At 38.1% G+C, this 15,162-nt stretch overlaps 1 protein-coding gene across 1 annotated transcript in view; it reads right to left on the reverse strand.

Moving 5' to 3' along the window:
* Nucleotides 1–701: 701 nt before the first annotated feature.
* ACER3 (alkaline ceramidase 3) overlaps nt 702–15,162 on the reverse strand; it is a 178,781-nt gene continuing 164,320 nt past the window's right edge. Inside the window, exons 8-11 of the mRNA XM_082844542.1 lie at nt 8,919–9,020; nt 6,679–6,783; nt 1,804–1,849; nt 702–1,301 (exon numbers count right to left, since the gene is read on the reverse strand). Of these exons, the coding sequence (XP_082700668.1) occupies nt 1,248–1,301; nt 1,804–1,849; nt 6,679–6,783; nt 8,919–9,020 (307 nt within the window). The 3' untranslated portion in view covers nt 702–1,247. The remainder of the gene's footprint in view (nt 1,302–1,803; nt 1,850–6,678; nt 6,784–8,918; nt 9,021–15,162) is intronic.

Consider the following 15,162-nt stretch of genomic DNA (forward strand, 5'->3'; position numbering starts at 1 on the left):
TTTGTGAAGAGTGATTCAATTTGTTATACATTCAAATCCACATTAGAACTAGCTGCCTTACAATGAGATTTCACTGCCATGTCTTAGCACTTTAATTTTTGGTAGTTCTGTTACAAGTTCAAGTAAGTTAGAGCTGTTTTCAACCCTTATATTACTTTCCTTCAACAAAATGAAGGAGCAGGTATTCTAATAAGCTTTATGTACATAAGATCCTGATCATTTTAGCTCTAGTTCACCCAACACATTTCCCTGGGCATAACCATGGCCTCTCTGAAAACTGGAAAATATTGCATAATTTTAAAAGTCAGAGTATAACGACATTTACTGGTAACTTCAAATGAGTTATTCTAGGAGGATGAAATATGTTTGCCCGCCAATCATGTTTGCCTAGCCATAAAAACAGTGACAACTTAAAGATCTGCAAAGATCAAAGGAAACGGAGCAACCACCTTTAACTGGGTGGAGGTGGAACATTCTACAGGTGTCCTGGTGGCCTTCATAAAGGTTACAAGATGACCCACCCACCCTGCCGGGCTGTGACCACAAACGACATCCCAGAGCCCACCGCAAATCTGGAATGTGACAAGTATAGAACCCAGTGGCAGGTCTGAGCTTGCTTATAACACTCGGACCAGCACGGAGGCAGACAATGAAGAACTACCAGAATCCCACAGATAGTTCTTTTTTCTTTCTTTTCTTTCTTTCTTTCTTTTTTTTTTTTTTACCTTGGGAAACCATCCATGAGGTTACTATGACAAAAATATAAATCAAGGCTGAAATAGCTAAGTGCTGCCTCATAGCTGGCCATCTGGATATGGGGTTTTGCCAGTCCTTAGCTGACTGTTTTCATTATTTAATCAAATATTAAGAAAAGTTTAATTCACATGCAAGCCTTGTCAAAAAAGAGAAAAAGGTTAATTTCCTATGATCAGCACAAACTGTTAACCTGTTAAGAAAAGCCCAATATTTCCAGCATTCGAGTGTATACATACACATCATGTCTGTTTCTTTTGAAACATCTTAGAGTGACGGTGAGGAGGAGGAAGACAAATGAGATAAAGACACAAGCTAAACATCCAACAAGCCCCATTCCTCATTCTCTGTATGGCTGGCAGCATTAGTCAGAAAGTCACTCCTTTGCTGCGATGGTCATGATATATTTGAACGTGTAGATCTCTAAAGATTTCCTTAATCATTTGACCCGGCCTATGGTACGTGCTATTTTGTTTTACTGGTGAAATAATTCATCACTGCTTCCTGAGAGGCTCAAACAGGATCACTGGCCAGATTCCGAAGAGAAACTGTTTGGAAACAAGTTAGGACAAAATGAAAGAACATAAAATTGTTCCATGTTATCCTTGAAAAAGGATGAAAAAGAACCCATGGGCTATGACTACAGTGGTTTGCTAGTGGTTGTCCTGGTATTAATAAGCATATTCTTTGTAGATCTACACCAGATCTCAGAAACTATTTTTATTTAATTTATTTAAATATATTAAGCATCTACTTTGTCAAGCATAGAGCTGGGCATTTAAATCATCTCAGATCTTTAAAATAACTCTACAATGTAGCTATTAACAGCTCCATTTTACTACTGAAGAAACTAAGGCTTAAAGAAAAGAGACTTGCCCAAGGTCATAGAGCAGTAAGTGGAAGACTTAAGATCCAAGAGCATCTGGTCCCAAAGCCTGTACTCTCTCTCTGCTACATCTCCACCCCACCCCCTTCTTCCACCTCCATCCCATCCTCCCATTACCCCCGTCCTCCACACACACGCACACACACCCTAGGAAGTGGACTTACCTTCACCTTTGGCCTGTATCTCAGGTAAAGTGTTCTTGTATATAAACTGAAAGAAAAGGGGAGGGGGGAAAGTTTTTCAGACAAATTTTTTAAAAATTCAAGTATAGTTGATTTATAATTCTGTGTTAGTTTCAGGTGTACAGCAAAGTGATTCAGATATATATATATATATATATATATTCTTTTTCAGATTCTTTTCCATTATAGGTTATTACAAGATATTGAATATAGTTCCCTGTGCTATATAGTAGATCCTTGTTGTTCATCTATTTTATTTATAGTAGTGTGTATCTGTTAATCCCAAACTCCTAATTTATCCCTCCCTCCCCACCCCCTTTCCCCTTTGGGAACCATAAGTTTGTTTTCTATGTCTGTGAGTCTATTTCTGTTTTGTAAATAAGTTCAGACAAGTTTTTAAATTCACGCAAACTGGCTTACTGACAAATTTAACCACAGTGCCTCTGTATATACAAAGAAAAAGCAACACTGACAAATGAACTTTGTTCATTTAGCAACCGTTTTTTGAGGACCTACTCTATGCAGAAGTTGGCAAGATCCTAAGGAAGATAGAAATGATCAACTCTCAGATTGTAACCTCAGGATGTTTGTAGTTTAGTAGGGAGCATTCTGCTCATGCTTGATGTGATTCATGTCATGATTGCCAGTTTCATCTCTGAAGATATATGGTAGTAAGAATTAAGGTAGTGTATTCCTAGAATATTTTAGAAACGGTTATACCAGCTCTATCAGGATTACAATACAGGTATGAAATAACCAGGAAGGTATCACTTCTTCAGAGAATCCTTTAAAATGAGTCACCTCTAAAGATGAGATCAGATTCTGGGCGTCCCTGGTGGCACAGTGGTTAAGAATCTGCCTGCCAATGCAGGGGACATGGGGTCAAGCCCTGGTCCGGGAAGAACCCACATGCCGCGGAGCAACTAAGCCCGTGCGCCACAACTACTGAGCCTGCACTCTAGAGCCTGCAAGCCACAACTACTGAAGCCTGCGCACCTAGAGCCCGTGCTCTGCAACAAGAGAAGCCACTGCAATGAGAAGCCTGTGCACCACAACGAACAGTAGCCCCCGCTCGCCACAACTAGAGAAAGCCCGTGTGCAGCAATGAAGACCCAATGCAGCCAAAAATAAATAAATAAATTTATTTAAAAAAAATAAAGATGAGATCAGATTCTAATATATCAGTCCGTACAGCAAAAATAAAGTTAAATTTATCTCTGAAAAATTTATTAAACTGTCCATAACTTAACAGCATACATAGTTTATATATAGTACACGATTTAACTGTATTTGAATAGTAATATACAGTATAAGTACGTATGCAAAACATAACTTTATAGCATGAAAAATTTTCTCCTTTAAATAAGAGAATGAAAAGGAGCACGTATGTTTGAATTTGAGTAACTTAGTGTGGCTATGATGCCATTCTAATGTACCCAAAACTGGAACTGTAAAGAGAAGCATCATATATTATGAATACTTTACTGTCTTAGAATATAATCTTACTCTGACAATTTTTCAGATGTTAATCTCTAAAAGAAAGTTGCCATGTTTTCTCTTCTCTTTAGTGAAGAGTCCTGGACTGGGGCAGAGAAGCCCTGGGTTCCAACCCTTGCTGTCACCTCCACCGCTCCCAACTATTTGTTAAGTACCTACAGCATGGGGGCAAGCACTGGACCCAGAGCTTTATACACACTTCATTCTTAAACTACCCTACTAGGTAGGTATTATTATTCCTGTTTTGCATATGAGAAAGTCTCAAAAAAGGTCAAATATTTCATTCAAGGTGCTACAGCTAGTAAATGCTAGAAGCAGGATTTGAGTTCAGGTGCTGTCTAATCATTATCCAATATATTCTACTCCAACTAGCCAGTGACCTTGAGTGTCACTTCTCTCTGGGCCCCAGTTTCCTTCACCATCAAATTAAGAAGTTATACTGGTTGATTTCTAAGGTCTTGATTGGTCTGGGGAGACAGAAAACTCTGGGCTCAAATCCAGGCAATAACACTAAGATCATGTGTGAGGCACCTGACTTCTCTGAGCCTGTCTTTCCTCAAGTGTAAAACAGGACCATCGTGAGTATTAAAGGAATAATATATATCAAGCCCAGATGAGGCTATGAGCTGAAAATTCAAACTTTTTATTGTGGAAAATTTCAAACATAAACAAAAGTACCTATCATATAAAGTTGTTAAAAATACCTCCTTATCTTCCTTATATTTGCAGCATCTGTGGTGATGTTTCTTGTTACATTTCTGATACTGGTTATTTATGCTTTTCCCCTTTTCTCTTTTAGTCTCACCAGATGGGTCAGCTGTTAAGTTAATGTATCTCAGCTCCAAATCCACTCTTCTATATCCCATCCTGTTTGTGATGAAGGAGATGAGACTACAAACTACATTCCTGTCTTGCCAGATGCGCCCTAAGAGGCTCTGCTAATTAGGGCATTTGAGAGAGACTGAAAAGCTGGAGGAGAAAGAAAGGACTTTTCATTTTTGTTTCATTTTTATGAGGGCCACTGGCTTGTGGTTCTTGTGAAGAGCATCCTAACAACACTCCATCACTGTGGCAGCAACAGTTTTTTCCTGTAGCAGCAGTACCATTATTTTAATACATTTATTTATTTTTGGCTGCATTGGGTCTTTGCTGCTGCATGTGGGCTTTCTCTAGTTGTGGCAAGCGGGGGCTACTCTTCGTTGTGGTGCATGGGCTTCTCATTGCGGTGGCTTCTCTTGTTGTGGAGCATGGGCCCTAGGCACGTGGGCTTCAGCAGTTGGGGCACGCAGGCTCAGCAGTTGTGGCTCGCGAGCTCTAGAGTGCTGGCTCAGTAGCTGTGGTGCACGGGCTTAGCCGCTCCATGGCATATGGGATCTTCCCAGACCAGGGCTTGAACCCGTGTCCCCTGCATTGACAGGTGGGTTCTTAACCACTGTGCCACCAAAGAAGCCCAGCAGTACCCTTCTTAAGAGTCCTGGGTCTCAGCCCCATGGGGACTTTCCTCTGAGCTCAGATACCAGCTCCAGCTGAACAGTGCCTCCTGTTCAGACATGAGTTTGGAGTCCCCAAATTCTTCAATACTCCTCCTGTCAAGAGATAGACTCTATGACTTTGACCAATGGAGTATTGTGAGAGTGATACAATTTGAGTTGAGACTAGGTTATAAAAGGCCCCACTGCTTCCACCTGGTTCTCTAGAGATGCTCCCTCTGAGGCAAGCCGTCTGTCAGGTAAGACGTATTCATTGCTGTATTATATTACACTGCAGTTATGTCCTTGGGACTTCGTAGGCAGTGTTAAAGTGCCAAGTTTTTAATTCTTGGGTTTGCTTTATAGTTATTTTTGTTTCTCCTTTTCTATCATTTGCCAGTTTCCCCAAGCATTTCCTCCTATAACCCTCCCTCTTAAATAGTTATTTCTAATATTCTATGGGCTGAGAATCCAAATATTCAGTGCAGTAAGAAGTAGCAAAAAATAAAATAATTATACTTAGAGCCAGAGTTTAAAGAACTCTTCCATGATTAATAACCTGGAGATCTTCACAGTATGAATTCAGTGATCTTTATTTGGTTGCCCAGAAGTTCTTTTTATATCATTCTCAAGTAGTTAAACTCAGGTTGCCTAAATAAGTTGATCTCTAGACAGGTGAGATGCAAATGTTTTAAAAGGTATTCTAAAAATTTCACTAGAGTAAATTTTCACATTGGTTCAAAGGAAAATCTTCTTCCCCTTTCTAGAAATATTTTGGCTCTCTCAATTCTTGAGATGAATTTGAGATTAAACATAGACTGATCCCCTGGTAAAGAGATCAATATGTACACATTCATTCATTAAATCATCTAACAATATATACTGAGTGCTTACTATGTGACAGGCATTGATTTAAACACTTGGGAGACTAGCAGTGAATAAGATAAAGTCCTCGCTCTCAAGAAACTTACAGTCTAGTTGGGGGAGGTAAACAAGTTAACACATGACTGGTTATAAATGCCGTGAAGAAAAATAAGGCTTGGTAAGGGGAAAGAGTGATACAGACGTATTATTTGAGCAGGGTGATCAGAGAGAATTCTGATTCCATTTTTGCTATAAATGGCTGACCTCCAACAAATTCTTGAATTTATTTATTTTATTTATTTTTTGGCTGTGTTGGGTCTTCATTGCTGTGTGCGGGCTTTTCTCTAGTTGAGGTGAGTGGGGGCCACTCCTCACTGCGGTGCATGGGCTTCTCCTGTTGCGGACCATGGGCTCTAGGCACGTGGTCTTCAGTAGTTGTGGCGCGTGGGCTCAGTAGTTGTGGCGCACAGGCTTAGTTGCTCTGCAGCATGTGGGATCTTCCTGGACCAGGGCTTGAACCCATGACCCTTGCATTGGTAGGCAGCTTCTTAACCACTGCGCCACCAGGGAAGCCCCAACAAGTTCTTTATTAGGGGAACAAGGAAAGAAAAGTGGCAACCAATTTATTTCAGGGAAGGAGACAAATTAAGTTGGGGACTTCAGATACTCGTGCTTTCCCAGTCCCCACTCGGGGGATCTGGCTGCTTTTTTCCCCTTAAATTTGTTCTCTATAAACAAAGATACGATGATCAACAAGAAATGGAAATGTTTATATCCTACTTGCACTAAAAAAGGAGATGAATGATCTACTTAAAATGTAGATCATGTGCCAGAGGTCAGTTACTAGAGCTGTCACCCTTTAAAGATGAGAAAACAGCTTCAGAGAGAGTAAGCGACTTGCTTAAGATCACCCGGTGGCAGAGGCAAAGTTGGAACATAAGTTTCTGATTCCGTCTGTGACACCGTTGTATTTGAAGAGTAAAGAAAGAAACACTCCAATACTAGGCTAAAAAAGTCTATTTCCTACCTGAAAAGGATGTGAAGATAAGAGCCAAGGCCAGTTAAAATATGCCACCATGCATGAAACTGTGTGGTAACAGCTATGATAGGTGGCACCTTCTTTCGAAAGTTCCTGTGTGGAGAGGGGGGGAAATATGCATGTCAATTATTTTTTATATTTAACAACTAATGCTGACAGTCTTAGAGCATTTTGAAATGTCATTCTCAAACACGGCAATTATTTAATTTCCTTATGTCTGCTGTAGCCTGCTGTACTGTTTTCCAAAGTGTATTATGAGGAACAGTATTCCTAGCAGAAGTTCCATGAAGAAATGACTCTTTGGTCAAAATAAATGTGGGAAACAGTACATAGGTTATTGCCCTCTTGGAGACTTGTAATGCATATTAACAAATTATAGGCTTTAAAAAGTCCTACCATAACTAAACAGGTTATCTTCATTTTTTTCAGGTAACCTACTAATACATGGAACCCTTCTTTCAGGTAATATCTTATTAACACCTTATGTAACCTACTAATACATGGAACCCTTCTTTCAGGTAATATCTTATTAACACCTTACGGAACAAGTGTTTCCTGGAAAAACACTTTGGGAAACACTGGTCAACTTAGCTATTCACTCAAGAAACTAGACATGAGTTTTTTCTATGCCCTATGTACAACCATCATTTCAGAAGAGCACCAAACAGTCTATAAAGTCTTTTTGTATTTATAATATTATTTCACTTCATAGTGAGTCTTTCAGGTGGCTTTATAAGCTTTGCTTTCAAGATGAGGAACCTAAAATGCAGAGATTATTGAGTTGCCCCAGTCACTCAGCTAGTGGTACAGCTGAGTCTCAAATTCTAGATCTTTTGATTAAGTGTGTATCATATTAATATTCTCATTTATTAGAGGGGGGAAATTCCATGTGAAACACCAAATTATTTTCTAGATATCCCCACAAATTTTGCAGACATCTTTAAGAACCTACTTTATTTCTTAGTAGAAACAGAGGATCTCACCCAGAGGATGATGACTTACCTCTGCATTGTAAAAGCCCCAGTTGGGGTTCTGGTGGATATTATGGTACTGATTCAGAACCACTCACTTAGATTTTAGTTTTTTAAGCAAGATGTATTATTTGTTTATGTGCATGTAAAGTCTACATTTCAAACATATGCAAAAGTAGGCAAAATAATAATGTACCCATTACCCAGCTTCAACAATTATAATTTATGGCCAATCTTGTATCATCTAAACTTCTCCCCTCCCATATTATTTTGAAGCAAATCCCAGATATTGTTATCATTTTACCTCTAAATATTTCAGTATATACCTCTAAAAGGTTAAAACTTCTTTAAAACATAACTATAATACCATTTTCACACCTAAAAGATTAACAATAATCCCTTAACATCATTAGATATTCGATTACTGATCATAAGCTTTTTTTTTTTTTAAACACTTGGTTTGTTTGAATCAAGATCCAAAAAAAAGTAATTACATTGAGTTTGGTTGATAATATCTCTTAAGTCTCTTTTAATCTTATGTTCCTCCTTCCTTTTTTGCCCCCTCTGCAATTTACTTGCTGAAGAGACTAGGTCATCCATTCTATAGATTTCCCACAGTTTGAATTTTGCTGATTGCCTTTTTGTGGTGCTATTCAATACATTCCTCTGTTGTCTATGATTATGCAAAACTATTAGGTCAGAATTTTGAGTTGGAAGGATCCACTAGTTTAACCTACTTAAGTTCATTTTATGGAAACTGAGGCCCAGACAGACAGTGTCTTAGGTGACAGACTAGAGTCCAGAGACCCAAGATTAAAATTCCAGTGAATATATAATTGCTGAAAAGGTAGTAAAACGGAATACTTGCCTTTCTTAGAAAATAACATTAAGCATATTAAAGTACAAAATTATATACACGTATTTCATATGCTTATTACAAATCATTCCCATTTCTTATTTCTTCAGTAAAGCAGATTAGGCAGATTTCAAAGCCCTAGTCAATATTTGATTAACTGTATAGTACTGCAATGCACACACAAAAAATCCCTACAGATGTTATGGAATATTCTTAGGTCCAAATTTTTACATAATTTAAACAAGCATTCCCAGAATTTAGCTTTATTGTGCTATATGTATATTTTTAATTTCAATGATGCCAAAAATTCACTTCAGTGCACTAATAATTCTATATGCCTATGAAATGGTCTGCTTAATAGATTCCAAAAATATTTTTCAGAGATTGAAAATATATCTTACCTCAGTGAATCACAAAAGATGTTATCTATGTTCCATAATAAAAATCCCAATAAAAATACACCCAAGGATGTATAACCCAGTCCTCTAAGCCATGGATAAACCCTGTGGGTGAAAAAAAAAGCAAAATGAAATTTTGTCAATTCATGTCATGACGAGAGCTTGAAGTCATCACTGTCATGACAGGAAAAGGTTTTCATAAGTATTAAAAGCAAACTTATCTATTAAATTCTCTAATACATTTGCCTATTACATTTAGCCATTAAAAGGTACTAAGAAAAAAATGTGCCACTAAGACTTTGCTAAGTGTATCAAGAGAGTAATCTGAAAGTACCCAGTAACTTTATCAGTCACTTGGAAGAGGCAGAGGGGTGGTGGAATAGAAAGAACATTAATAGAGTCATTTGCTGTGTCAGGCACTACAGTATATTAGATACACACAATATATATACATAAACACACACACATGAATACAATCTTCAAATAAACTCTGTGAGGCAGGTATTATTTTTTTGCTTCGCTGATGAGGGAACTGAAGCTTGGTGACTTATCCAAAATAACAGGTATAGCTAATGTATTTTTTATAGCTTTATCCATCACCTCCAAAAGCTTAGTTTATATATATTTTTAGAATGTTATATAAATGGAATAATACAGTATGTTCTCTTTGTTATATGGCTTCTTTCATTTGGCATAATTATTCTGAAATTCATCCATGTTGTTATGTGTATCAATACTCATTTCCTTTTACTGCTGAGTAGTACGCCACTATATGGATATACCACAATTTGTTTATCTGTCCAAATGTTGGTGGACATTTGTGTTGTTTCGTTTTTTCCTATGCAAATAAAACAGCTATGAACATTAATAAATAACTCTTTGTATGGACATATGCTTTCATTTCTCTTGGGTAAAAAGCTAGGAGAAGAGCTGAATTGTCTGGCAGGTAAATGTTAAACTTAAGACGGCTGAACTGTTTTACTAAGTGATTGTATCATTTTACATTCCCACCAGCAGGGTAGGAGTGTTTTTTGTTCTACATCCTCACTAACACTTGCTATGACATCAGGTTTTTTCATTTTAGTTGCCTCAGTAGGTGTATAGAGGTATCCCATTGTGGTTTTAATTTTTATTTCCCTAATGATTGCTACTGAGCATCTTTTCATACGTTTATTTGCTATCCCTGTAACTTCTTTGATACGGTGTTTGTTGAATCTTTACGCATTAAAAAAATTGTTATTTGCCTTCTTATTATTGAGTTGCAAGAGTTCTTTATATATTCTAATTGTAAGTCCTTTGTTGGACATATATTTTGCAAACATTTTCTCCAAGTCTGTGACTTGCCTTTCATTTTCTTTTCTTTTGGATTCTTAAAAAAAAGTTTTTTTTTTTAATTGAAGTATAGCTGATTTACAATGTTCTGTTACTTTCTGGTGTACAGCAAAGTGATTCAGTTTTATATATATATATATATATACTTTTTCATATTCTTTTCCATTATGGCTTTTTTTGATGTGTTAATGTAGGTTTATTTTATTGTTATTTTTTGAATTTTTTTTAATACAGCAGGTTCTTATTAGTTATCTATTTTATACATATTAGTGTATATATGTCAATTCCAATCTCCCAATTCATCCCATCACTACCATCACCACCCCCACTTTCCCCCCCTGGTGTCCATACATTTGTTCTCTACATCTGTGTCTCTATTTCCGTCTTGCAAACCGGTTCATCTGTACCATTTTTCTAGATTACACATATATACGTTAATATACGATATTTGTTTTTCTCATTCTGACTTACTTCACTCCGTATGATAGCCTCTAGGTCCATCCATGTCTCTACAAATGACCCACTTTCATCCCTTTTTATGGCTGAGTAATATTCCATTGTATATATGTACCACATCTTCTTTATCCATTCATCTGTCAATGGGCATTTAGGTTGCTTCCATGACCTGGCTATTGTAAATAGTGCTGCAATGAACATTGGGGTGCACATGTCTTTTTGAATTATGGTTTTCTCTGGGTATATGCCCAGTAGTGGGATTGCTGGGTCATATGGTAATTCTGTTTTTAGTTTTTTAAGGAACCTCCATACTGTTCTTCATAGTGGTTGTATCAACTTACATTCCCACCAATAGTGCAAGAGGGTTCCCTTTTCTCCACACCCTCTCCAGCATTTGTTGTGTGTAGACTTTCTGATGATGCCCATTCTAACTGGTGTGAGGTGATACCTCATTGTAGTTTTGATTTGCATTTCTCTAATAATTAGTGATGTTGAGCAGCTTTTCATGTGCCTCTTGGCCATCTGTATGTCTTCTTCGGAGAAATGTCTATTTAGATCTTCTGCCCATTTTTTGATTGGGTTGTTTGTTTTATTAATATTGAGCTAAGGACTTCCCTGGTGGCGCAGTGGTTAAGAGTCCACCTGCCAATGCAGGGGACACGGGTTCGAGCCCTGGTCCAGGAAGATCCCACATGCTGCAGAGCAACTAAGCCCGTGCACCACACCTACTGAGCCTGTGCTCTAGAACGTGTGAGCCACAACTATGCCACAACTACTGAAGCCCGCGCACCCAGAGCCCATGCCCTGCAACAAGGGAAACCCGTGCACAGTAACAAAGACCCAATGCAGCCAAAAATAAAAATAAATAAATAAATACATTTATTAAAAACAATATCAAGCTGCATGAGCTGTTTATATATTTTGGCGATTAATCCTTTGTCCATTGATTTGTTTGCAAATATTTTCTCCCATTCTGAGGGTTGTCTTTTCATCTTGTTTATAGTTTCCTTTGCTGTGCAAAAGCTTTGAAGTTTCATTAGGTTCCATTTGTTTTTGTTTTTATTTCCATTGTTCTAGGAGGTGGATCAAAAAATATCTTGCTGTGATTTACGTCAAAGAGTGTTCTTTCTATGTTTTCCTCTAAGAGTTTAATAGTGTCTGGTTTTACAGTTAGGTCTTTAATCCATTTTGAGTTTATTTTTGTGTATGGTGTTAGGGAGTGTTCTAATTTCATTCTTTTACATGTAGCTGTCCAGTTTTCCCAGCACCACTTACTGAAGAGACTGTCTTTTCTCCATTGTATATTCTTGCCTCCTTTGTCATAGATTAGTTGACCATAGGTGCATGAGTTTACCTCTGGGCTTTCTATCCTGTTCCATTGATCTATATTTCTATTTTTGTGCCAGTAACATACTGTCTTGATAGCTGTAGCTTTGTAGTATAGTCTGAAGTCAGGGAGTCTGATTCCTCCAGCTCCATTTTTTTCCCTCAAGATTGCTTTGGCTACTCGGGGTCTTTTGTGTATCCATACAAATTTTAAGATTTTTTGTTCTAGTTCTGTAAAAAATGCCATTGGTAATTTGATAGAGATTGCATTGATCCATTATGGCTTATTACAGGAAATTGAATATAGCTCCCTGTGCTATACAGTAGGACCTTGTTTTTTATCCATTCTATATATAATAGTTTGCATCCACTAATCCCAAACTCCCAATCCATTCCCCACCCCCACCCCCCACCCTTGGTAACCACAAGTCTGTTCTCTACATCTGTGAGTCTGTTTCTGTTCTGTAGATAAGCCTCTTTGTTGCTCTTTTCCAAAATTGTTTTGGCTCTTCTAGGTCCTTTGCAATCCATGTAAATTTCAGAAATTGTTTCTCAATTTTTACCAAAAAGCCTGCAGAGATTTGGATTGTGATTGCACTGAACCTATAGATCAATTTGGAGAGAACTGAAATCTTAATAACACTGAAGTTTTCTAAACCATGAAAATGATATATCTATTTATTTAGGGCTTCTTTAATTTTGCTCAGCAAAAAACTGTTCACCACAATATACAGAGCTTGCATATATTTGTTAAATTTAATCCTTAAACATTTGATGTTTTTGACGGTACTGTAAATTGTACTTTCAAAAATTTCACTTTCCAATTGTTTGGTGCTAATACATAGAAATACGATTTTTGAATACTGACTTGAATTGCGTGACCTTGCTGAATTCCACTTATTGCTTCTAGTAGTTTTTTGGTACCTGTTCTGTGGTATTTTCTGTACACGATCATGTCATTTGCAAACACTATGTTGGATGGGACTTCCACCAGTGTAGTGTGAACAGAAGTGGTGACAATGGATATCCTTGTTTTGTTCTTGATTTTAAAGGTAACTTTTAAAAACATTTCATGACTAAATGTGTTAGATGCTGTAGTTTACAGGTTGAGAAAGTTTCATTCTATTGAGTTTGTAAAGGGTTTTATTTTGTTTATGTGGTTTACTTAGATCATAAATAGCAGCTGAATTTTTCAGAATGCTTTCTCTGAATCTATTGCTATCATCATGTAGTTTTTATATTCTGTTATTTTAACTATAAGTATTTGCATATAAACAAATGAAAGGGGTGATTAACTTAGAAATCATCAGGAAAGCACAAACCTGGCTGTGCATGAAAAGGACATTATTGCCACTGTTTGATGAAGGTTCTCAGAGATGAGCTTAAGAGAGTCATAGTACGCCTTCAGCTTTTCTGAGTTTATCATTGCCCCATTTGAGGGAGGCAAGAATGAGTCCCAGGAAGCACAGAGTTCAGCACAGTGAAGGCATTTGGCAGAACTGCAGCGTGGGCCAGGTGCTGAGATGTGACAGGGATATGATCAGTGGGGGTGGGATACTCTCTATTTTCTCCTTCTAAGCTTACTTACCAGGGCCAATCTTCAGCTCTCAGAAGTAGTTCAAAGCAAAATTCTTCTGTGGGGTGAAATGAATGTCTTTGGTTATCCAGGTAGCAGGGCACGTGAGAGAGAGCAAGAACTTCATCAGCACATGGTCCATGCAAGCTAAGTACAGATAAGATTCTGGGGACAGACTACCTATATATTATCAGGTCAAGAGTAGTATAATACAGAATGCCCTCAACATATCTGTGTCTGGAGTCACACTGCTTCATTCTGGACTGGCTGCCTCTCTAGTGTACTGCTATCATCTGAAAAGTCCCTTCCCTTCGCCTTCACCTTGGGAATTGCCTTCACCTCTCTCTGTGTTGGATTTCCTATGTCTTGCATCCTGTGTCTTCCTCCTTTTTGGTTTTCTCTCTCATTTTGGTCAAACACATCCTTCAACAGGTTCCTGAGCAATAGTTTATGGAATATAAGTTTTTTTGAGAACTTGAATGTATGAAAATGTATTTTGTCACCATATTTTATAGACAGTTTGGCTAGGTTACTATCCTATAATTCTGGCTTCCAGTTTTGCTTTGGTAAGTCCAAAACCATTCTGATCCCTGATCCTTTGTGTGTATATCTGCCTTCTAACTCTATAAACTTGTAAGTGTCCTTGTCTATAATTCTTAAACTGGCATGGGTCTATTTCCACCCACTCTTTCATATTGAATGCATTCATCATATGTCTGGCACTGTCTCCTCATTCTTTTTTTTTTTGCGGTACGCGGGCCTCTCGCTATTGTGGCCTCTCCCATTGCAGAGCACAGGCTCCGGACGCGCAGGCTCAGCGGCCATGGCTCACGGGCCCAGCCGCTCCGTGGCATGGGGGATCTTCCCGGACCGGGGCACGAACCCATGTCCCCTGCAACGGCAGGCGGACTCTCAACCACTGTGCCGCCAGGGAAGCCCCTCCTCACTTTTAAAGAGTACAAAACTAAAAAGGTGATCACAAGCTCTGAGCATACGGTTGAGGGCTTTAGACTAGTAACCTTCACCATAGGGTTATTTTTCTGGGCCAATTGTTAGGGAACCCCCAATATCATCAGGTCTTTTAGGCTGCTCATATTCCCTATAAGAAGATTCTTTCAATATTCTGCCTAGATGTCTTTGCATTCAGCATTCATAAAGCATAAGGTCACCCAATTTACCTGATTTCAGTATGGTATTTGCGTGCTCAATTGTGCCTGGCAAAATCCAACCTAGAGATACTGTTCACCCTTTCCAGAGAATAAACCTGCAGACTTCTGCAGTTGCTCCATGGCATGCAGTTGCCTAAGCAATTAACAGTTTCTTAAAGCTTTTAACCAAACCTCTTTATTTTAGACCCCTCCTCCATCTCCTTTGCCAAACTGCCTGTTGCTGCTAATGCCTGATACTCAAGAATCAATTCTCTGATGTAAACTGGAGATTCTTGACTTAGAATCTGGCTTTCTTGGGTTAAGGCAGTTAGCAGTAATCCATTTACTTTCTAGCTTCTAAAATTTTATTGAGTCTTCTCCTTGTGGATTTATGCTTTATAAATAAATT

The sequence above is a fragment of the Leucopleurus acutus genome (genome assembly GCF_964270905.1).
Source record: "Leucopleurus acutus genome assembly, chromosome: 8".
Classification (NCBI taxonomy): Eukaryota; Metazoa; Chordata; class Mammalia; order Artiodactyla; family Delphinidae; genus Leucopleurus; species Leucopleurus acutus.